General features: G+C 38.8%; 1 protein-coding gene across 1 annotated transcript in view; it reads left to right on the top strand.

Annotated features, from left to right (window-relative positions):
* Nucleotides 1–24,727, top strand: part of LOC126480718 (uncharacterized) — a 180,692-nt gene that overhangs the window by 97,169 nt on the left and 58,796 nt on the right. Inside the window, exons 12-13 of the mRNA XM_050103973.1 lie at nucleotides 1,024–1,252; nucleotides 24,078–24,230. Of these exons, the coding sequence (XP_049959930.1) occupies nucleotides 1,024–1,252; nucleotides 24,078–24,230 (382 nt within the window). The remainder of the gene's footprint in view (nucleotides 1–1,023; nucleotides 1,253–24,077; nucleotides 24,231–24,727) is intronic.

Here is a 24,727-nt window from a genome sequence, read left to right as displayed (position 1 = left end):
TATATCTTTTGTAAGAGGGCTTAGAAATTCTTTGTGTACTTGTTCCTTAGTTGGATTCATCTTGCATCCTTTTCTTCCTACCTGTCAATTCCAAACTTTATTCAGCCATGACATCGGTCCTTTTTGAAATACAGTTTTTGTTAGTATACTTGCCAAGCTGTGATGCATGTGAATTACATTATGTGGTTATGACCAAGATGTATGAGCTTTTCATACTGTCTCACTGTTAAATTTGGGGAGAAATGTGATTTTTACTTCATGGAGAATAATCATTTAATTTTTTCACTAACTAATATTGAAAGTGTCTTTCATTGCCAACAGTTCACTTGAAGATAAATGTGTGATAAAGCGTAAATGACTTTTACCTTTAAGCAGTGTAATATATTTTCCTTTTATAGTCTGATATTATACAGGCAACATAACTTGGCACTTTACATGGGGAGGGGGGGGGGGGGGGGGCACTCCTTTTTGGAACAAAGATGTAAGCCAGAGGTTGAAAATACCGCTAGAATTATAACGTTCTTTCATTTATCACACGCCCGGTTTCGAGCTCTTATATGCCCATCTTCAGGTGTCGTAACTTGGTTCTGTGACCTCGAGTGCTGCGGTGGACGAGTAGAAGACGCAGTTGAAAAGATGTAAGCAATTTGTGATAGCAATGGTTACATGGCAGATAGCATACAAAACAAACATGCAGCTACATTTCTGTGAAAGCAGAGCAGAGTTGATACACAGAGGTGACAATTGCTTAAATGATTTCATGTTGCCAAAATCTTATCGCTGTTTCTATTAATATTGTGAAGAGGATTGTTTACTAAGATGGAAATGACTTAATACCAGCTGACTTTTACCAGTTCCACTGCTTCCAGAGCCCCACCCCATTCTGCACTAAGTGCCAAGTTACATTGCACGTATAGTATGTTATGCTGTAGTTAGAAGTTATTTAGTTTTATAGCAGAACTCACTTCAACATATGAAATTGTAGTAAATGTTTATTTTACCCTTTTTTTTTTGTAATTCTAGGGGTCCTGCAAAGGCAAAATGTGTAAAGTCATCAGATTCAAATTATGTGATTACACCCATCAATTCATCAGCATTCCCAGCTCCAGGTGGTGCTGCACAGTTGGTGGAAGCACCTACATTTCGGCCCACTGAGAAAGAATTTCAGGACCCCCTTGAGTTCATAGATAAGATACGACCAATTGCAGAGAAATTTGGCTTATGCCGTGTTGTTCCACCTCAGAATTTCAAGGTTTGAATAAAAGAATAGTAAATGATTTTCTTTAGTATAGTAGTAGTAGTAACAGTAATAGTAGTTGTAACATAGAAGTAGTAGTAACAGTAGAAGTAGAAATTGTGGCTAAGGTGTTCAAAAAGCAACAGAACCTAACAGGAAAAATATTAGCTTACAATAATAGCTGATAGTGGCATATATGCTGCAAGTCACGTGATAGAATACGTCGCTGCATGTATTGAGGGGTTTCAGCCATACATTGTTCGCTTTCTTTGTGCAGTTCAAGAATAGTGTGAGGATGAGCTGTGTAAGCAGAATCCGTAAGAATTCCCCACAAGAAGAAATCAAGTGGGATAAATCAGGCAATTGTATACTGCAGCCCTTTAGGATAGGTTGTCCATGAAAACAATGAGCTGAGAGAATATTGTTATTGTTGACTGTATGAGCAGTAACATTGTCTTGCTGGGACCACGAGTACTATATTACACAGCAAGGTAGAGTGGTTACCAGCCATAGTGGGAAATCAGTTGGTCACATTACTTGGTTGAGTCATGTTCCATTTCAAAGTAATCCGCATTGTTAGCTGACAGTGTGAGCACAGAAAGTGAGTGAAACGTGACCACCGAAAATACCTTCATGGCTAGCCACATTAATTTGCTGTTGTAGTCATTAATTTTACCAACAGAGAGAGAATCAGGAGTTGAGTGTGTCAGTAGTGTAAAAATCGAAGGAGGGACACAGTGCTGAGCCGATCAGAATTCTAGTATCTGCACTAAAGCAAAATAAGTAAAATGCATATAATAAATATTTCATCCATGAAGTAGATAAATGTGTTATTAGACAACAATTTTTGAAATACGATCTTTGCAAAAACTTCACAGCTTTTGTCACACAGAAGCAGACCTCCAGGCTAAGAAAGAAACTCTGAGAAAAGCTGTTCCACCTATGAAATTTCATTGTTAAAGGTTCCAGAATGAACGAATAATTATGTGTGGACATGAGAACACAGTTACAAAAATAGCTTACTTCATTAGACTTTTTATAAAAAGAAATGAACATCATAATTAAATAGTTTCTTTAGACAAACTGTGGATTCATACACACAACACTGTGAATAAAAGTTGCAAATTTACAGTGTGGTACAAGAATTGTCAAATAGTGTCATGCAACAATTCTTTTCACGTTCACTTCTCTCCTATACTTGTAACAGAAAAACTTTGGACTATCATGTAGAAATGGACAGAAAGTACATAGAAACAAGGAAATTTGAACTTTTGGCATTAATTATTTAAGGAGCACAAACCATCTGCTCTTCATTGCATTGACAAAATTTGACAGGAAGACTGGTTCCCTTCTGACTGCTGTCACACTATCTGCACATAAGTCCTACGGAACTGATCTGGAATCTTGCAAACAATAAGATCGATAGTTCTAATACATCAAGAATATGAATCTAATAGTGGAAAATCCAGGATGGAATATAACAATATTAGGATAAGGAAAGTTGCTACTCACCGTATAGTGGAGATGCTGAGTCACAGATAGGCACAAGCAAAGGACTCTGACAATTGAAGCTTTTGGCCATTAAAGCCTTCATCACCAATAGGCACATACGCATGCACACTTGTACACGCGCTCGCGCCCACACACACACACACACACACACACACACACACACACACACACACACAGAGGACTGCAGTCTCAGGCAGTGACCCTTCTATTGTGAGAATGTTTTGCCTGCGTCCTTATTGGGCCAAACAGATGGAAGTTGGAAGGTACAAGATCTGGGCTCTAGGATGAATGAGGAAGAGGAATCCAAAAAATGAAATTTTGTCAGCTCCTCTTGGGTTCACATACTTTGCCTTGCGTTGCCATGAAGAAGGAGAAGTTTGTTTGCATTTTTGTGGTGATTAACATGCAGAAATTATTTCTTGAGGGTAGCACAGTACACTTCAGATTTAATCATTTCAGCATGAAGGAGGACATGAAATAGAAAAATCCCTTCAGAGTACCAAAAGACTGTCACCATGAATTTACCGCCTGAGAGTGTAGTTTTGAAATTTTTCTTTGAAGAAGAGCTGGCGGGCACCACTCCAGGGATTGCCGTTTTGTTTCCAGATCAATGTGATGAACCAATGTTTCATTGCTTGTGATGATGTTTAATAAACAAAACAAAAAAAAATTGTCAAGCAGCCTCTTAACATGCAAGCAATCCTCCACAGATGATCCTCCATTACTCTTTATGGTTTCGTGTTGGGCAACAAGGAACCCAACAGGCAAAAACCTTTTGAGTACCCCAAGTAGTGGACGTGTGTGTCAACACTACCAACAGACGCCCAATTGTGTAGCGAGGTGTTTGATTGTGATCGGTCTGCTACCTCAAATAAGTGTGTCCACACATTCCAACATCGCAGGAGTCACAGCTGTGTGCGGCCAGTGGGCACTTGGGAGATCAGACAGGTTTGCGCAGCATTGTTGCAGTGATAACAGGCACCTCGCCCAATGACTCATCATGCTTTTATTTAGTGCCAGGTCTTCGTAGACGTTATGCAGATGCCTAAGGATGTCTGCGGTGGTCTGATTTTCCGCCAAAAGAAACTCAGTGACTACTCTCTGCTTGGAATGCCCTTCCAAGGCAAATGCCGTTTTGAAGGCTACATATAGCTTGACTACTTATTGGGATGTCTTAAAGGCTGAAGTGGAAATATTCCACAATATCCCACAACAAATTCCACATTTCATCAGCCAAAACAGGCTGAAGAAAATGTGTTGCATTGCATATTGAACACCCGTCAAAGATAGAAACGTTAAGGGAGGATTTTCATCGACAATTGATACTCCAGATGATGAGTCAACAGACACAGCTGTGGAAGACAGTGATTTCAGGGGGGAAGGTCATTTTATGGATATTGCCAGCAAAACAATGAGAGCACTCTTGGTGAGATAAATTGTATGCCATTTCTTTGTTCTTATTAATGGACACTTCAGTCAGTGGCACATACAACTGTTTAACGTGTGACATTGATCTGCTTATATGAGTACTGGACTGTACGGCAGTAATGCCTCTCCATGTTTCTGTGGCATGAAGGTACTGCCATGCTGACCAAGTAACCAGTTTGCTATGCTGGGTAATAGCTGATTACCATGTATAGTGTCTAGAAAACGTTGGAGCATCTGTTTGTAGTGCTCAATGAATACCGATAACCTCCAGTGAAGAAGATCATATTATGGTTACTGCCAATGAAGCATCGAGAGCAGCCATGGTGAGATATATTGTATGCCTTTTTTCATTCTTCTTATTAACTGGGAGTACACTCAGTGGCACTTACAACTGTGAAACGTGACGTTTCTCTGCTCGCAAGACTGCTGGAGTGTCCTCTAGTAATGCCTCTTCTCCCTCCTCCTCTGACATAAAGGTGCTGCCATGCTGACCAGGTAACCAGTTCACTTTGCCAGGTAAGAACTTATTTTCAAGTATAATGATTAGATATTGTTGCATCATCTGTATGTGGCGCTCACTAATTACTGTGCCATGAAAGAATGTAATGACTATTTGGCTATGTGATGATGCATACCAGACACACAGTTCTTGAGTGTGTAGAGGGGATTCTTGCAGCTGATGTACTTTTTGTGTAGACCAAATGCATGAATTCACTGTTTGAACACCCCGTGGTGGTGGTAGTAGTAGTAGTAGTAGTAATCGTCATAGTTTCCTTTAATTCGTGGAAAGGCTGTCCCTTAAGGTCAAAAAATTACTTTATTTTCCCAAACATTTCTCTTTGACACTAGTGCATCTTGTCCAACTGCATGTGCATTCCATTTGAAGTGTGATTCAGGAATATTAGCAGAATATATATGTCACAGCCTTTCAGTTGAATTTAACACATTCATTAGATTCAGAACATTTCCCAGTCAACAATATCTTTATATCTCAGAGTAGGTTGAAGCCAGATAATGATAATACTAAGTAACATGGTAGTTTGTCCTACAATTTTTAATAAAAATCCATCAGTTTTCCCATTACCACTGTAGATTTGTGGGCAGACAAATTGTCCTGATTCCCCGCCAGAGGGCTCCCATTTCTTTTTTTTTGTGCTTGACTGCCACGGGGCCTGCCCCATACAGTGCTTCTTCCCTTTCCATGCTGCAAGTCTATCCTTCTTCATTTCTCCCTGTACCTTTCCATTGGATAGTCTTCTTGGCACCAATTGTGCGTGGATTTGGCTTATGATTTTGAACACTCACTATCCTGTCTTCCGGCACTTTCTAAAACCTTTCATCTTTCATTATATTGTGTATATTCCATTTTTTTGTGCCTTTCTGTCTTTGTACCCTTCCATTTTGGCAAAAGCAGTACACCCAAAACCCAACACCGTAGCCATTCCAGTGTGTGTGTGTGTGTGTGTGTGTGTGTGTGTGTGTGTGTGTGGAGGGGGGGGGGGGGGGGTTGTCTGGTACTGCATGGTGGTAGCCCCCTGATCATGCAGGGATCGTACTACTGGTACCTGAGCTGGAAACTCCCCATGTATGCCAAGGAGTATGTGCCCATTGTAGCTGGGGCACAAGGACTCCTAGCAATGATTAACGAGCTAGTTTGCTGTTGCTGTGGGTGGTTGATGCCCATGAGGAAAGTCCATGTTCAGAGGGGGTGGCACCAAGGCAGATGACTTGCAAATACAAACGTTTTTTCCACTGGTGGCAACATGGCCCCAACAGTCTCTTTTGAAGGAAAGGACTAATGCAATGCAGAGGAGTATTATTCCGCAATGTTTCCTTCCCTGGCTTTGCTATGCAAGGGATAGAGGGCAAACAGACAAGGAGAGAAATACTCCCCACAACACGTAGTTTGCTATGGAGTCCACAAAGCCATTATTATTTGTTGAACCCCTTGAGGACAGGTTTGGGAAGTAGCAGCTATTTTGAAAATGAAAAGTGATTCAGTTCTGATTAAAACAGCATCCCCTGTTCAGTTGCGGACACTGCTCACCTGTGACAAGCAATTGAGGTGACATTCTTGTAACTAACACCGCCTTGCAACAGTCGCAGTGTGGTATAAGATGTCGTCTTCCACCATGACGTGCTTTACAGACCTATGACAAGTTATGTGCCAATTTGGAGTGACAAGGTATACATTTCATCCATCATGTCCTGTTGTGACGAAAGGACAATAGGGTTGATACTGGGGTCCTCGTCTTGGCGCTTGAAAGTGACCGATTTATTGAAAGGTCAAGGCGATGGTTTATCGCTGTGATGTGAAGCTGTATGTTCTCCCTCCTATGCGGTGCTGCAAATTCACGAGTGGGCACATGTCTTCTCCTTGTAACTTGCCAATGCTCCTTGTGCTATGCCCAAAATCCAACACAGTAGCCATCCACCCCAACCCCCACCCCACACCCCCCACCTGACCAACCCTGCCCATCCTGCTATGTCAACTGTGGGGAGCACCATTCCTCCTGTTCACAAGACTCTTGACCGACTCGCATATCAGGAGGCCAAAACAAAATGTGATCATTTCAATTATGTACATATGGAGATGACATTTGCTACTGCTATAATGCCGTTTGTGCCGTCTACATCAGGCCCTTGGGGCCACTAAACTACCTCCACTCACCTGGGGCCCCTCCTCCTCCTGTTTCCTCCACATCCACTGTTGGAGTGTCGACTGCCCACCCACTAAGGATATTGATCTTCATCTGAAGCCAGAGGTGCAACACCCTCCTCCAGTGTCTGTCACAAGGCAGAGGTTCCTTGGAACACTCCAACACTCCTGTCGCAGGATTCTGCAGATCTACTACTGAATATCAATCAGGGGCTGAAGGAAACACAGGTTGCTGGTCGTAAAGCTAAACATTCTTCCCCTGACCCTGAAACTAAGTTCTTGCGGACATCGAAATCATCCAAAGAAAAGGCGGACAAAAAGAAGACCTCCAGGGCAACAAAGGTTCCGGTGGTCCACTTGCCACCAGACCCCTCATGTTCCACATCTATACCGAGTTCCTGGTGGCTCCTGTGGCACCACATCACCCACACCAACTGACTCAGAACCAATGTGTAATGATGCTGTATCCTTGCAACCAGTGGCAAGCAGGCAACACTAGGGCATGACATGCCTCATAGGTTCCTTCAACCCTGTGTTGGAAACGAATAGCATGATCTTTCAGCAGAACTGTTTTGGTTTTTCCACCATCTGGCTGAGCTAAAATTTGTCTTATGCATGCCCCTTATGGTTGCATTGCCATCTAGGAAACTTTGTTCTGAGCATTGTGAACCCCAGCCCTCTGTGCCTGTTGGGGCTATTTTAAGAATCAAACTGACTGTGACAGAGCATTGGGCGGAGGTTGCATGTACATTCTGGACTCTTTGTCTATAGTGAACATGTGCCACTCAATATGACTTTGGAGGTTGTGGCTGTTTGTGTGAGGATGTCTCTAGGTTTTGCTGTCTACAATGTGATATCTCCCTGCCGATAGTGAAGTGTTTCAGAACACATTGTCTGCACTGGTTTCTCAACCTGCTACCAGATGCTCTGGTGCTAGCGGATGATGCCAAAGTGACTGGTCTGGCCTTACATTTTATATGTAAGGGTGGTTTCTACTCCTTTCTGTGAGGTAGGTCACATCGCCTCATTGGCTGCTTGAAGGATTGGTGGGGTTCCCTCGTCACCTGCTTTGACCCAGTGGGCCCATATCTGCACTTACTCAGTGGTCCAGTGTGATTCCTGCCCTTCCCACGTTGTAATTTTTCTTATTTTTTTACATCTGTCATTGATTTACTGTCTTGTCATCATTGGACTCTTCCCTGAGGTCTTACCAACTTGTCCACGTTGCTAGTTTTCATGTTGTAATGGAGGGTGAGGGAATGCCTTTCACATGCTTTCTGAGCAGAACACTTCCCTCATCTTCACCCTCTTACCCCACTCTCACTTCTACTTGCTTCTCTCTCTCTCTCTTGGTTTTATTGACTCTTGGTTACAACTGAGTTCATCAGGATTTGTCTTCTGTATCATTTCCTGCTGTACACATATAAGATGGAGTTACTGATGACCTCGTAGTTTGGTCCTTCTAGCCCTATCAGTTCAATCCATTGTCCTGATTAAAAATATTATTTGTTATTGACATCACCTGGAAACATCAATAAGCTGTTTTCTGCCAGCACAAAGGTAATATATTCGTATATTGACCTCCACCAGTTTTAATGAGGCGTATGACTCAATTAAACATGATGTGCTTCTTAACGTACTGTGAGAAGTGGTAGTTGATGAAAAACAGCATTCACTAATAGCGAGTCCAAAATAAAATTCCAAGGACGTTCAATAAACAATTTGAAGCAAAGCAGTAGGTTGGCAGGGAAATGCACTTTTGTCACTGTAATTCACCTGTGTGTGTGTGGGGGGGGGGGGGGGGGGGGGGAGAAGAAGAAGATACAAGTATTGCAAAATAAATTAAAGGTTCAGACCATGTTTAAATTTTTCATGCTTGAGACTAACAAGAGTGGTGTAGAAATAGAAGGCTTAGCTTTTGTAAATGGCATAGCCATATTGACAGAAGATTGTGAAACAGTGACAGAACAAATTAACATACTGAGAGAAGTAGCAGCACAAACTGACTTGCAAGTATCTTTTGAAGAAGTGAAAGTAATGCTTAATATCTGTGAAAACACAGTCCCACTAAGCTCCACATTCAGACCATTAAAATGCGTATGCAAGTAGCTTTAAATATCTGACAGAGTAGAAACCTTGACAGCAGGAGCCAGAAATAGATTCTTGAGACAAACAACACATTTGCAATAGAAAACAGTTCTCCATAAATACCAGAATTAAACTCTCCAAAATTGTCATAAATTGTGTGTGTGTGTGTGTGTGTGTGTGTGTGTGTGTGTGTGTATACATCCAAGTGTCATATCGTTTCTCAAAGAAGTTTGTTATTTGTTAGTGGAATTAAAAAGAAAAGAGAGAAAGTTCATACACAATATATTGGGTCAAAATTGTTAACATAAAGAATCCAATAAAAGAAACACATTCTTAAAAAAGTGAAAGAAAAAGATAAAAAAAGGAAACTGTGCAAAAAAGGTAATTAAATGGATGAAACACACCTTCAACATCCTTGACTTGATCCGAGAACAAGACTATCCCGATACATGAAGATTCTCATAGTTGATTCTCCATGTAAAATCTATGTTACTCTCCCTCCAATATACTTATGGCATACTTGTGGCTAATTCGGTTCTAAGCACATTTCATTCTATACCATATTGCACATTTTCTTGATGTTTACATGTGTGGCTGCAGTGTTGCAACATCCTTCATATGGCTCATTTTCAAGAGACATACGAATATATTCTAATTTAGTCGCTCAAGTATGAATTATTAGAAATGTTGGTTGAATTTACGTATGTGATTAACTGACCGACAAAGAACTTTATACGGAGAGAAAACTCCCATTTACTGATTTTAAGGTTACATGCACAATACAACTGTTTTGAAATCTGTAAAAACAAAATTATTCCACAGACCAAGTTGATGATTGATGTTATTAAATAGCACTTACCAACACAAAAAAACCAGGTTCGGTGATATCAGCTGTAGAAAATTAGCTTAGAAAAATGTAAAGTTTACTTCAGTTCATTTAACATTTTGCAATTAACTTGTAATGTCTGTTGCCTTTTTAATGTAAGGCCTTTTTTTTTACTAACCTTTTTACTTCTATTCCTACTCATTGTCTCATCCTAGATGCGGTAGGATTTTGTATAGCTATGGACTGAGCGAATACTGCTCATATAAGTAAGAATCTTGCTGCTGATAGAGTGGGGGGGGGGGGGGGGGGGGTCGTGTGGTATGTTGTTGCCGTCCAGTAACAGGTGAATTAACAATATATTGCAACATTAATGTGAATAATGTGTTCAAACTGTAGAACAGATTTTCAGACAGAGAAAAAAGTATCTGGGGAATCACAAAAAAAAAGAAAAAAAATCAATATTCTAATGTACACCATGAATCAAATTAAAGTCCGCACAATCTCTGATCGTTAGTGACATCTGCAGAAGAGTGTGAAATATTTTATGTGGAAAACATGAAGTTAAATTGGAATTATGCTGAATTAATATGTGTTACCAAATTTCCATTTAAGGAGGCATCAAATGAGAATAAAATTCTTGTTATTGATGGTAAGTCAAGAAATACAGCAGAACTAACAGGAGGTGGATGCAGGGGAGTGTGAGATGTGAGTGTATTGGGGTGCTTTACCAAAAACAGAAATACAAGAAAGTTTTCTGTAGTATGGTGATTAAGACCCCTGTATCAAAAGAAAGGATGTGAAAAGCATGGTCTGATACAGGATTTCCAGCGTGAGAAGCCTCTATCGGGCCAAAGCAAACTCAACCAAGTGCCCACAACCAGAGCTTGAGTAATGGTTCTTACGTTGGCAGTCAACACTTTTCACATAACAATGCAGTCTGGTTAGTTAACATTGACTGTTTAACAGAAATATTCCACCCAAGTAAAAAATACTGACATTTTATTACAGATTTGGTATATGACATTGATTCTTATTCATAGCTGATGAAATATATGTCATCAGATTCTGTAGTGTCACAAGATGCAGAAAACTTTTCAGTCTTGGATAGTAATGCTATGATCTTTCTACAGCTTTTTTTCTACGTGTCAAGAAAAGAAGAAAGAAAGAGAGTTAGTTGATCACAGCAAAATGTTGACCCAAGCATAGGCATGATGTCAATCACATTTCAGTGTCATTTGGGAAGCACTTTTACCTGTACATCGCAAATTCGTGCCACTGTAGTACATATTGCTGAACAGAATTTAATGTTGTAAATCAATTGCTTCTTATTGTATTTCGAAAGGCACAGTGTCATGTGCAACTGAAAAATGGATTGCTTAATTATTTCACTTCATTTTATAGGCTACACTACTCCTGACATCTTGTTTCAAAAGTCAGATGACAGTGAATAATGTTTTGCTGATAAACGATGTGAAATATCTAAAGTTAACCATAGATATAAAGACAGGTAGGGGAGGGAGGAAATGCGTGTCATTCAGATAGATGGACTTCAATCATGAATGTGGATAATCAGTAGGTTCTTCCTTTGAAGCATCATATTTAAGTTATTTAAATCTTGTGTAATATCATTGAGAGATCAGGCTGTTCATACACAACTGAAGAAGGTGTGAACATGGTGCCACAGGTCACCTGTGTACTGCACATGCCCAGTGGATGAGGAGCAGAGCCTTGTGAGCTCTACAACTACATCTACATCTACATACAAACTGCACAAGCCACCATATAGTGTGTGATGTAGGGTACCTTGCATCATTACTAGTCATTTGTGTTCCTTTTCTACTCACAAATAGAATGAGGGAAAAACGATTGTCTGTAGGCCTCGGCGTGTGCTCCAATTTCTCTTATGCAAAACATGCGTTGGTGGCACTAGAATTGTTCTCAAATCATCTGGTTTCTGTAAATTTTCTCCGAAGTGTTCTGTGAAAATAATGCCGGCTTCCCTCCAAGGATCCCCAATTGAGCAAATCCATAGTACTCGTGTGTTGATCAAAACTGCCAGTAACAAATCTAGCTGCCCGCCTATGAATTACTACAGTGTCTTACTTTAATCCGATCTGGTATAGGAACCAAACACTCAAGCAGTACTCAAGAACGGGGTTACACTTGTGTTCTTATATGCAGTCTCCTTTTCGGGTGAATCACACTTTCCTAAAATTCTTCGAAAAAACTGAAGTTGACAATTTGCCTTCCCCACTACCTTTGTCAAGTACTCATTCCATATCATATTGCATTGCAATGTTACATCTAGATATTTCGTTGATGTAACTGTGTCAAGCAGTACACTACTAGTGCTTTATTCAAACATTACAGGATTGTTTTTCCTACTCATCTGCATTCACTTACAATCTTCTGCATTGATAACAAGCAATCATTCATCACACCAAGTAGAAATTTTGTTTAAGTAATCTTGTAACTTCCTACAGTCATTTAGCTACAAGTCTTTTCTGTACACTGCAGCATTGTCAGTAATCAGCCACAGATTGCTGCTGTCCCTGCCTGACAGATTATTTATGTATAAAGTGACCAAGAGCAGTCTTATTACATTTCCCTGGGGCACTCCTGACTGTACCCTTGTCTCTGATGAACAATTGGCATCGAGGAGAATGCACTGGGTTCCATTACTTGAGAAGTCTTTGAACCACTTACATATCTGGGAACCTATTCGATATGCTCGTACCTTTGTTAATATTCTGCAGTGGGGCATCATGTCAAAGTAATGTAGGAAATCTAGAAATATGGAATTTCCCTGTTCCCCTCCATCCATGGTTTTCAGGGTATGAGGAAAGGGCAAGCTGAGTTTTGCATAAATGATGATTTCTAAAACTGTGCTGATTCTTGGACAGAAGCTTTTTCATCTCAAGGAAATTTATTGTATTTTAAAAGAGCATATGTGTTTAAGAATTCTGCAGCAAAACAGTGTTAAGGATACTGGTCTGTAATTTTGTGGGTTTGTTGTTCTACCTTTCTTGTTTACAGGAGTCACCTGCACTTTCTTCCAGTTGCTTGGGACTTTGTGCTGTGCGAGATTTATGATAAATGCGATCTAAGTAAGGAGCCAATGCTGTAGTGTATGCTTTGTAAAACCGAATAGGGATTTCATCCTGACTAGGTGACTTATTTGTTTTAAGCTCTCAGCTGTAAATCAGTGCCAGGGATGCATATTACTATGTCCTTCATACAGGAGCCTGTACAACGGTATGCTTAGTGTGATCCTCCTACACAAATGAGTTGGAGCAGCCTGGTCGGATAGGTGTGGACAAATAAAAATAGTGAAGAAAGTGAAAATGATGTATCATTACATGATTAAAAAACAATCACTAGAAGCAGTTACTTTACAAACTGTCTAGGAGTATGTGTACAGAATCATTTGAATTAGAATAACCACATAAAATTAATTGTCGATAAGGCATATGCCAGACTGAGGTTGATTGGAAGAATCCTTAGGAAATGAAGTCCATCAACAAAGGAAATAGCTTACAGAACTCTCATTTGACCAATACTTGAGTATTTCTTATCCATCTTGGATACATATTGGATTGGACTGATAGAGGAAATAGAGAAGATCAAAGAAGAGCAGTATGTTTCATTATAGCTTCATTTGCTAAGCAAGAAAGGATCTTGGAGGTGCCCAGCCAACTCCAGTGGAAGACAATGGAAGAAGGGTGTTCTGCATCATGGTATGGTTTGCCGTTAAAGTTCAGAGTGTGTACATTTGTAGAAGAATCAACCAATATATTGCTTCCTCCTACATATATCTCATGAAAAGACCACTAAAATAAAATTAGAGAGATTCAAGCCCACAAAGAGGCTTACCGGCAATCCTTCTCCCTGAGAACCAAATGTGCTTGGAATAGGAAAAGGGTGAAGTGACAGTGGTACATAAATTACCCTCTGCCACACACTTTGAGGTGACTTGGGTAGTATAGGTGTAGATGTATATGTAATCGTACTCCATCCTTAATATCCTTTGATCTATACAATCAATTGATTAACTGTATCAAAAAACAAGGCTGCTGATCAGGAGCAAACTAGTGTAGTACATAGTTTTTGTCACATACAATAAATATAAAGTGTTTTGACACTGTAAGCCACAAAATTTACTTGCAAAACTGTATAGATCTCTGTAGATTTCTACTTTGTTCAAATAATTCAATTTGTACGATGGATTGCTGAAGAGTAATGCCTCTGAATTTCTTATGTGAAAACTCTTAAAGCCTTTTTAAATAAAATAAACTTTATTAACATTCTACATCTTTATTCTTCATGAGTACATATTTATTTCTCAGCATTGTCACATGGAAAACAGTGCAGTCATTGTTGTAATGCATAATTGGAGCAATTTATCTGACATCCAGAAGGGCATGATCATTCTCATTCGGGCCAAGGGTGAAAGCATTTCTGAAACAGCTCTGTTCGTAAGCCATTCATGTGCTGCCGCAGTTAAAGTATACCGTGCATGACAAAATTGGACTACCCAAAACAGGTACCGAGGCAACTTTGAAGCACTACAAGCCACAGATGGCTGTGACGATGTGTAAGGGTGAATAAATGTGCAACTGTTGAGCAATTGACCACCCAGATGAGCCAAGGGGCTACAAACAGTGTCTTCTTAACAACTATTCATTCAACATTGCTGCATATTGTCCTCCACAAGGGGTGTCTGTTTTATGCACCCAGGCCAACTGCTGCTTATGCGTGACAAAAGCTGGAATTTGCACACCAATATTGTAACTGGACATTCACTGAGTGGCAGATGGCCTTTTCAAATGAATCCTTTTATTCTCAATTGGGCAGATGGTCGTTGGTGTGTACATCATGAAATGTCCGAAAGCAAACAAGCAGGGAGGGTTATGGTCTGAAGAATGTTTTTATGGCATTCCCTGTGTGGTCTTGTCATTCTTGAAGGCACACTAGACCAATACAAGTATGCATCCGTCCTGGGAACCATGGCCACACCTGCATGCAGTTTGTTTTTCCTCAGCGCAATGGCATCTACCAGCAGGACAATGCATTGTGTCACATAGCTCGCAGTCTATATACTTAGTTCAAAGAGCATCAGAATGAATTTACTATATTCCCCTGACCACTGAGATTTAAACTCGATTAAGATTCTGTGGGACCACATTGATTGGGCTCTCATGCCATGGATTCTCAACTGAGAAACCTAGCACAGCTGGCCATGGCACTGGTGTCAACACGGCTCCTCATCCCTTTCGGTACCTTCCAGAGCCTCAATGAGTCTCATGCAGAAGGGGGGGGGGGGGGGTGGGGGACACCTTGATTGATTTAATAAAATGTTATTCACAAACTAAAAATACTGGCAGAGCATATAGTTGAATGATCAGAAACTATAAGTTGGCCTAACCTGTCAAGTAAAGTAATTGCACATATATAAATATAAACAACATAGAAATATTTGCAAGATGGATTGGAAATGTAGGAACGTACTCATAAAACCATTGAACAGGGGAGAAATGTCATGTAGTACGTGCATAAATTAGCAATCAAACAATAATATAATTGAAAGTGTTCTTCATCAGAACAAACGTACAAGACATCTTCTAGTGTGTACTTTATTGGTAGTTGTTAAGCTAATATCTTAGGCAGACTGTGAAAACGCATGTGAGAACAGCAAAGTTAAGGTTAAGTTGAGGTGATTAAAATTCATTTTGGTTAATGACATGATGCATTGACAACTGCTCTGCAAAGCATTCAGAGTGTATCAATGTTGAAAGGTCAGTGTTGGCGGACATTGGTGGACACTGCCAAAGTGGAGGGGATAGAATGGACATGAAGGTGGTGAACTCTAATCATCAAAGAACACTGCTAACTGTGGTGCACCTTTGCGATGACGTAGCTGCAGAATCAAATCTCTGCTACGTTGCTTCTATGGCTGTGTATGTGGCTCAGGTACATAAAAAATAGACAGTTGATACCAGCAGTAATAAAAAAGAAAATACACAATCATGTGAATGTGTTATTCTTTTCTTGCAGTTTTTGCTGTTAAAACGCTTGCTTCAATAAGTTCTGACACACACACACACACACACACACAATTTGTATAAAACTGCACTGTTGTGATGTCTCCATCAGATCAGTCACTGTCTGTAAGATGAAAAACAATGCACACACACAAATAATCTTCTTCTACGCATAAAAAATCCTATACAGTAGAAAATAGTTACAGTTCCATAGTATTGTCCATTTAAGTGAAAAACTCTACACCCACATTTCAACATCTGTAGTACAGTGTAATATTCTCTGTGTGCTGGAATCCATAAATTTGCCTGAATTGCTGTTGTGTGCAAATAGATGCACAGTCATTTTGATTGCAAAGGGGCCAACGTGATGATTAAATTCCTTAAATTCATGTTTCACCTTGGAAGATTTTGTATGAAATTTGACAAGAATCCACTCACTCACTTTGTGTATTAGAGGTGTCACTACTTCATGATGGCTCTACTTGTGAACATTAGCTTTCTCATTTGTGGAGCTTAAAACTTGTTGCAACATTTCATCATGTGGGATATCAGTTTTTTTATGGATAAGTTACATACTGTTCAAAAATACTGGGCTACTTTTGATTGCATAAAACTGTGCGTGGTGTCATACTTAAAATGCTCATTGCTGTTTTGAAGTTGTGAAGGTTTGCTTATCACTTCCTATGATATTTGTCATAGTATGCATGAAATAATCTTCCACGTTCTCACATAATTCACGCTATTGGATTCAAAGCTGGACAATAAGTGGAAATTAAAATTTTCTTTATGGCTTGATTCTCCATGAAACTTCCATAATTTTGATCTAAGGTGTGAGCCATTATCGCTGAGGATGCATTCTGGTTTCGTCATATTCAGAAAATAATCTTTCAATTTCTTGAGCATTCTGCATTTGTGTTGAGACAAACATGCTGTGCATTATGCAAAGGATAAAGACAAACAAATTGTGCATACTGTGCATAAAATTGCCTTTAGCTCTTGGCACTGATTCATAGAGATCAGCTGAAAGCACTGGGGCCAGGTTTGTCAAGTATTTTACTATTGATATATCCTCTATGCTACTCAGTTGAAACCTTTATTTTCTAACACAAAGTCACACAGTTTTGATATCACAAAAACTGTTTTTGCCATGTTATTAAATGAATTATATTCATGCAATTTCATAATGCATTTACTTGGGCCAAAATGTGTGTATCTATTATTTATCGTCATCTGTTGCATGTTGTGGTATAAATAATCTCCACTAGTCAGAATTAAGACTGGATCATTGGTACAAAATAGTCTGCTGTTTTTGATAATATTGCTTGTTCTTCACTACAGTAGAGTTGGAGTGATCTGGGTCATCATACAAAGTTTTCACTTGCTTTAACACTTCATCTGCACCTTGTTCTGCCAACATATTGCATAGTAATTTCTTGATAACTACTCTCCTCCAACACCCTTGATGAAATTAATGTGTATATCTCACTGTAACAGATGTGCACTGTCTGTCTCTCCTACATAATCAGTAAGATGTGACAATGTGTCAAAAATACTGACTTGGAGTGGCAAAAAGCTTTCATAATCAAATTCTTGTAAACTTAATCCCCAGCATGTCATGGTTGTGCATTCAGCGACAGCTCGTTAAGAAAGTTAAGGTCTTGTGGTCTGTGAAGATAATGGTTTTTCTTCCAAGTAGGTAAAAGTGAAATTTCTGAAATCCCCAGACAATCATTAGAGGTTCACGATTGGTAACTATGTACTTCCTCATAGATTTAAGGAGCGATTTGCAGATGCATTTGTATGATGGTCTGTTTTGCCATGTATTTCATACACCTCAATACCTATGGTGTATTGCTACTGTCAGTCCGTGAAAAATTCCTTTGCTAAATCCGGATGGTGTCACGGTTTAGCTTGACATAATTTTGACTTGATAAAATCGAAATTGGATCATCATTCCTCTGACCATATCCAGATTATGTCTTTCTTCAGTAACTTCATTAGTGAGACAGTAATCTCAAGGAATCAACGATAATTTCCACAGAATCCCAAAATGCTTTTATGTTGTTTCCCGCATTTCAGCATTCCAAACATTCTTACAGCTTTCAGTTTCTCCGGATCTGGCCCAGTTCCATCTGACGTTATAATGTGTCCCAAGAATTTTAATTGTTTCTGCCCAATTTAGTTTTATCCACACTGATGATAATATTTGATATTTTACATGTTTCTAATACTTCTTTCACGGGATCAAGGTGCTCTTCCCAAGTTTTGCTTCCAATTAAAATATCATCATTGCAGATGACTACCTTTTGCAGCAACTTTTCATCTAAAACTTTATCCAATGAATGCATAAAAGTGAAAATGACACATTCAGGCTGCATGACATTATTGTGGACTGATAATCTGTGCCATTATTTTGAATGGCATTGTATCCTCCTCTAGCTTCATCAATTCCAGCTGCCAAAAACTGCTTTTTAACTTGAAATTTGTTAAATATTTGATGCCTTTAAATCTCCGTAATAGTTCTTCTAGATTCTGTGTCTGATGTTGTTATACAAGTATAATTTTGTGAACAGCATGTGCATCCAAAACCAATCTGACTGATGCATTTTTTTTATTATTATTTTTTTTTCTAACTACATAGATGGGATTACAATAGTTGCAATCTGACTGCTCAGTGATTCCTTGTTACAGCTTTCTTTTGCTTTCTCATTTCACAGCTTCACACTGTATTGACAGAGTAAGATAAGGTCTGCCTTTAAACATTCATGATCCGTAATATGTAATTTTGCGTTTACAGACAGAATCAGATTCGTGTCTTCATTTTCCTCAACTGCAATGACCTGCGTATCAGCATAATTAACCACACTGACTTGAGCTTCAACTTCATTTTCTCGTACATCAATATATTTTTCTTTTACACTCGGAGTGTCAACATCTTCTAGAGCACCCTTTAAAATATACTATCATCTCTCCTCTGCTACCTTTAATAATTAATCTACTGCTTGTGAAATCCAATCTACACTTGTATTTCATAAGCCAGGCATTGCCAATCAAGAAATTAACAAATAAAGATGGAAATATCAACATTCATGTTCAAATTCTCTACTGTCAACAGAAAACTTTAAAAATATCTGCTCAGTTATGGGTTTACTTTTATTTTTAATCACACTAATAATTCTCACACTATTTGCTGGAAAGACCAGAAATAACAATGCTGCATAATTATTGCTGTTATTTATGTGAGACTGTAGTCAGTTGACTGTCATTTTCCATCTTCTTCTTTGTCTATATAACAAAGGCTAGTGAGTATACATATTGACAGACTTTTCTCCATGACCACACTTTGCCACCCACTTGTCTTTGTGGTGGTAGACAGCCCTTGGTCTCATGCTGTTAGTAAGAGAATTTGGCCATGGTGCGTGGCAGTGGGCGAATGTGACAAGCAAAAATCCACGAAATATGGAGCAGTAAATACTTTTAGGAAAACCCCTGTATAGTGTGTGACTTAGGAACTTTACCGCACATGTGAAAATGCGTTTATTGTATCAGTTGTCCAACGTAATATGATGATTGTGTCGTTTCATCATTCAGACTTTAATCACTGTGTAATATCAAATAGATCAATTTTTAATCTCTCAGTGCATTTTCATCAATCACACTTTACCGATGATGAACAGAGATACACAGGAAAAAATCCAGATAGACTCAAAGACAAAAATACTTGTAACTAACAAATGAATAATCGAATGGTAGACGTAACTAACAAATGAATACTCAAATGGTAGACTATAGTGATTTCGAATAAACAGTTTGCTTATCCTTCATGAGTACAATCCTTTTCATAATTTAGTGCATTTTTGTCACTCACTTTGCTTTTTCTTTTTTTGCATTATTCTTTTAGGGTATATCCTTATCATACTTCTATTAGTTACTGTGGATGATTTAGTATTACTCAGTACATAATTTCATTTCCAGACAACATGCTGAAGCATAAAACTATGTTCACACGCTCTTATGTGAGCTCCCAATGAAGAAAACTAGCATGAAGAAACGAAATGGAAGAAGAAAGAAAAGCAACACTTACAAAAATGCGCACAAGAATGTGACAAAAGTGAGGAACAAAAAGCAAATGTTAATGAAGCAATGCGACTCAGTGTCTTCGCTCACAAATCTCGAATCAGATAACCGACATCAAATCTGGATGCATTCATAATATCCTTGATGAGATATACATCTGTATGCATCTCATATCTAGAATGGTGCTCATGCCATCTGCCATGCCATATATTCCAACTGGACAATGCTGCATTTCTCAGCGAGTAAATTATAAATTTAACCCACAGATATGAACTGGTATAATAGCCATTAAGACATTGTCCATAATTACTTCAATCTCTCACAATAAATCTTCTCTCATGTCATGTCCATAGTCATATGAGGTAGCATGACAAATTCTGTGGCTGCGTTGTTTTGAATTGGATCTTATTCCAAACTGAACTTAGTTTTCCAAGTAATGATGCACTTGTGTCTGTTGATCATTATTTGATTTTTCAGGTGACCTATCACACCTTTGTTCATCATAGTGTGACTGAGAATGTCCTTCATATTGTTGGTGTTGTTCATTCACGTACCGATTATCTGTCTGCCTATAATTTTCTTCTACCTATAAGCTGTAATTACATTGTTGGTTATGATTATTGTAGTGTTAGTCATGCTGCGTACCCAAAATTTTGGTCGCATCAATTATTCTGGTTTCGTTCCTGCATTCAGCACTCATCGTTAATGACTTCCATGTGATCGAGCATCAAACACAATACCTCTTCACAGTCATGGTGCAGCATTATAGCAAGTCTTTCGCGGAATCTCGATTCTTTACCAGATCATGCAGATGTGTGTTTTTATCCCAGTGATACTGAAAATAGCTACTCATTGTTCCTTTATTTCAATCTTTTATTGGCAGCAGCTTTAATTCAACTCCAGTTTTCTGCTGGAAGCTTTGACACTATTATTCACACCAAAATTCCTTATCAAATTCTTGGAAAGTGTTATATGTTTTGGAGGCTTCGCTTCACTGTATATGTGATCCATCTTTCAAATAATTTACACATATTTTGACCTTTTGCCCTTCAGGGCATGCCTTTGGGAAAGAATCACAAAATTACTCCACGAAAGCAGCTGGATGTGTTATATTCTATATTCTTGAAATATTTGCAAACTGGAGTAACTGTTAACACCCATAAAAACATGACTTCTTTGTTCCAAAAACCTATTAATTTTCTGTTTTAATATTTTGCAGGGTTGGCTTATGTTTGCATCTGACTATGCATGCCTAGTCTGCAACAATTTTTCTCACATGCCATTCTTAATAACATTTACTTAATAACTAGTTGCTTAAAGCCACAGTTTTTATGAACAGCTCTTAAATGCAGTGAGGAAATCAAGCAGACCATTAATAAAATGCACATTGTACATGGGGCGGAGGGCATAATTATTGTACCATGATGATTAAGATCAAAGACACAGGAATTCTGGGAACAGGGAATCCTTTGACTCATGAAACAGTGGGGTGGTTGTGCTCAAACCTCTGGTGATTACTTTCGAATACTTCGATTGTACACTGTGTGTATAATCGAAGTGTATGATTAAATGATGATGGCGACCTCTTGTGTAAAATATTCCGGAGGTAAAATAGTCCACTATTCAGACGTCCGGGCAGGGACTACTCAGGAGGACGTCGTTATCAGGAGAAACAAAACTGGCGTTCTATGGATCCTAGCATGGAATGTCAGATCCCTTAATCAGGCAGGTAAGTTAGAAAATTTAAAAATGGAAATGGATAGGTTAAAGTTAGATATAGTGGAAGTTAGAGAAGTTTGGTGGCAGGAGGAACAAGACTTCTGGTCAGCGGATACAGGGCTATAAATATAAAATCAAATAGGGGTAATGCAGGAGTGTGTTTAATAATGAATAAAAAAAAATAGGATCGCAGGTAAGCTACTACGAACAGCATACTGAACGCATTATTGTAGCCAAGATAGACATGAAGCCTGTGCTTACTACAGTAGTACAAGTTTATATGCCAACTAGCTCCACAGATGATGATCTGATTAAAGAAATGTGTGATGAGATGAAAGAAATTCAGATAGTGAGGGTAGATGAAAATTTAATAATCATGGGGAACTGGAATTCAATATAGGAAAATGAAGAGAAGGAAAAATAGTAGGTGAATATGGAATGAGGTAAGGAATGAAAGAGGAAGCCACCTGGTGGAATTTTGCACAGAGCATAACTTAAATCATAGCTAACACTTGGTTTAAGAATCATGAAAGAAGGTTGTATATGTGGAAGAGACCTTGAGACACTGGAAGATTTCAGATAGATTATATAGTGGTAAGACAGAGATTTAGGAGCCAGGTTTTAAATTGGAAGACATTTCCAGGAGCAGATACAGATTCTGACCACAATTTATTGGTTTTGAACTGTAGACTAAAACAGAAGAAACCGCAAAAAGGTAAGAATTTAAGGAGATGGAAAATGGATAAACTGAAAGAACCAGAGGTTGTAGAGAGTTTCAGAGAGAGCATTAGGGAGCAGTTGACAAGAACAGGGGAAGGAAATACAGTGGAAGAAGAATGGGTAGCTTTGAGAGATAAAATCGTGAAGGCAGCAGAGGATCAAGTAGGTAAAGAAACGAGGGGTAGTAGAAATCCTTGGGTAACAGAAGAGATAGTGAATTTAATTGATGAAAGGATAAAATACAAAAATGCAGTGAATGAAGCAGGTGAAAAGGAATACAAATGTCTCAAAAATGAGATCAACAGGAAGTGCAAATTTTCTAAGCGGGGATGACTAGAGGACAAATTTAAGGATGTAGAGGCATATATCACTAGGGGTAAGATAGATACTGCCTACAGGAAAATTAAAGAAACCTTTGATGAAAAGAGAACCACTTGTATGAATATCAAGAGCTCAGGTGGAAAACAGTTTTAAGCAAAGAAGGGAAAGCAGAAAGATGGAAGGAGTATATAGAGGGTCTATACAGGAGCAATGTACTTGAGGGCAATATTATGGAAATGGAAGAGGATGTACATGAAGATGAATTGGGAGATATGATACTGCGTGAAGAATTTGACAGAGTGCTGAAAGACCTAAGTCAAAACAGGGGCGTAGAAGTAGACAACATTCCATTAGAACTGCTGATAGCCTTGGGAGACCCAGCCATGACAAAACTCTACCATCTGGTGAGCAGGATGTATGAGTCAGGTGAAATACCTTCAGACTTTAATAAGAATGTAATAATTCCAATACCAAAGAAAGCAGATGTTGACAGATGTGAAAATTACTGGACTATCACTTTAATAAGTCACGGCTGCAAAATACTAACATGAATTCTTTACAGATGAATGGAAAAATTGGTAGAAGCCGACCTTGGGGAAGATCAGTTCGGATTTTGTAGAAATGTTGGAACAACTGAGGCAGTACTGACCCTATGACTTTTCTTAAAAGATAGAGTAAGGAAAGACAAACCCACATTTCTAGCATTTGGAGACTTACACAGAGCTTTTGACACTGTTAACTGAAATATTCTCTTTGAAATTCTGAAGGTGGCAGGGTCAAATACAGGGAGCGAAAGGCTATTTACAATTTGTACAGAAACCAGATGGCAGTTGTAAAAGTCTAGGGGCATGACTGGGAAGCAGTGGTTGGAAAGCGGACCATGGCAAGGCATTTCAGACCGTATGGCTACCCCACGCAGTGGTTTGCTTAAAACTTGGCCACTTCCCACACTAGACCTTGAGGTACTGTTTGACTGTGGCTTAATTTTGACACTGGCCCCTGTACTGGCATCACATTTTTGTAACCAGTTGGGTATGCTTACAAGTACTGTAAGTTGCACCTTTTCAACAGAAATGTATGTTTTCTAGCAGTGGAAACGTCAGGTAGGATTATCAACAAGATAGAGTGCTTCTCACCGTAAAGAAGACGTGTCAAGTTGCAGACACCTGTCTGAAACTGGGGAAAGGAAGAGGGTGCACACACACACACACACACACACACACACACACACACAGAGAGAGAGAGAGAGAGAGAGAGAGAGAGAGAGAGAGAGAGAGAAAGGGTGGCGGGGAAGATTGCTCATAAGTTTGTTTTTGTGTGAGTCGACACAGGACTAATGTTTTTTATTGTCGCTGATGTAGTTTAAGTGGAAGTATTGTATTACATTTCTCTAGCTCTTTCTTTTTTTATTCTATGATGGTACTAACTTTCTGTTGTTATTTTTTTCAGCCGGAATGCAAAGTTTCCGATGAAATGAGATTTACAGCCTATAACCAGTATGTTCATAAAATGTTGCATCGTTGGGGACCAAATGTAAGAGAAATGATGGCAATTAAAAAATACTTGGCCACTCAAAGCATACTCTTGAACAATCCTCCTTGGGTGAGTGTTGTTGACCACGTGTAATAACTTATGAATGTACAATCAAAATTTTGGAGATTCCTTTTAACTTTTAAGTATGGAACAACTTGTTCAGTTAACCAGTTTCAAAGCTGTATCACAATTTCTTTTTGAATTGAGTGTCCCACTGAATTTAAGTAATTTATTAACGCATAATATGTACAACATACAGATGAGCCCATGTTGAGCTCTTTCAAGCGGTTCTAACCATTGGATTTACAATATATAGTAGTTTATGAGAGAGCTCGTGTTTTAGTTTGTAAGAAACTAAGTTTCTGAATATTAAATAATTTGTTTTTGAAAATGTGTTTTCCATGTGCTCAACTTATAACCGCATGCATAGATAATGAATCTTGGAATCCAAATGTATATGGGAACTCATTTTGCAAATTTCTTGTATGTAATCAGCAGATAAAAAATCTGATGAGGAAAAAGAGATTTAAACTATGTATTGACTTTGATATTAATATCATAAACTT

This window comes from Schistocerca serialis, chromosome 5 (genome assembly GCF_023864345.2).
Source record: "Schistocerca serialis cubense isolate TAMUIC-IGC-003099 chromosome 5, iqSchSeri2.2, whole genome shotgun sequence".
Lineage (NCBI taxonomy): Eukaryota > Metazoa > Arthropoda > Insecta > Orthoptera > Acrididae > Schistocerca > Schistocerca serialis.
This window is presented reverse-complemented; position numbering and strand designations above follow the sequence as displayed.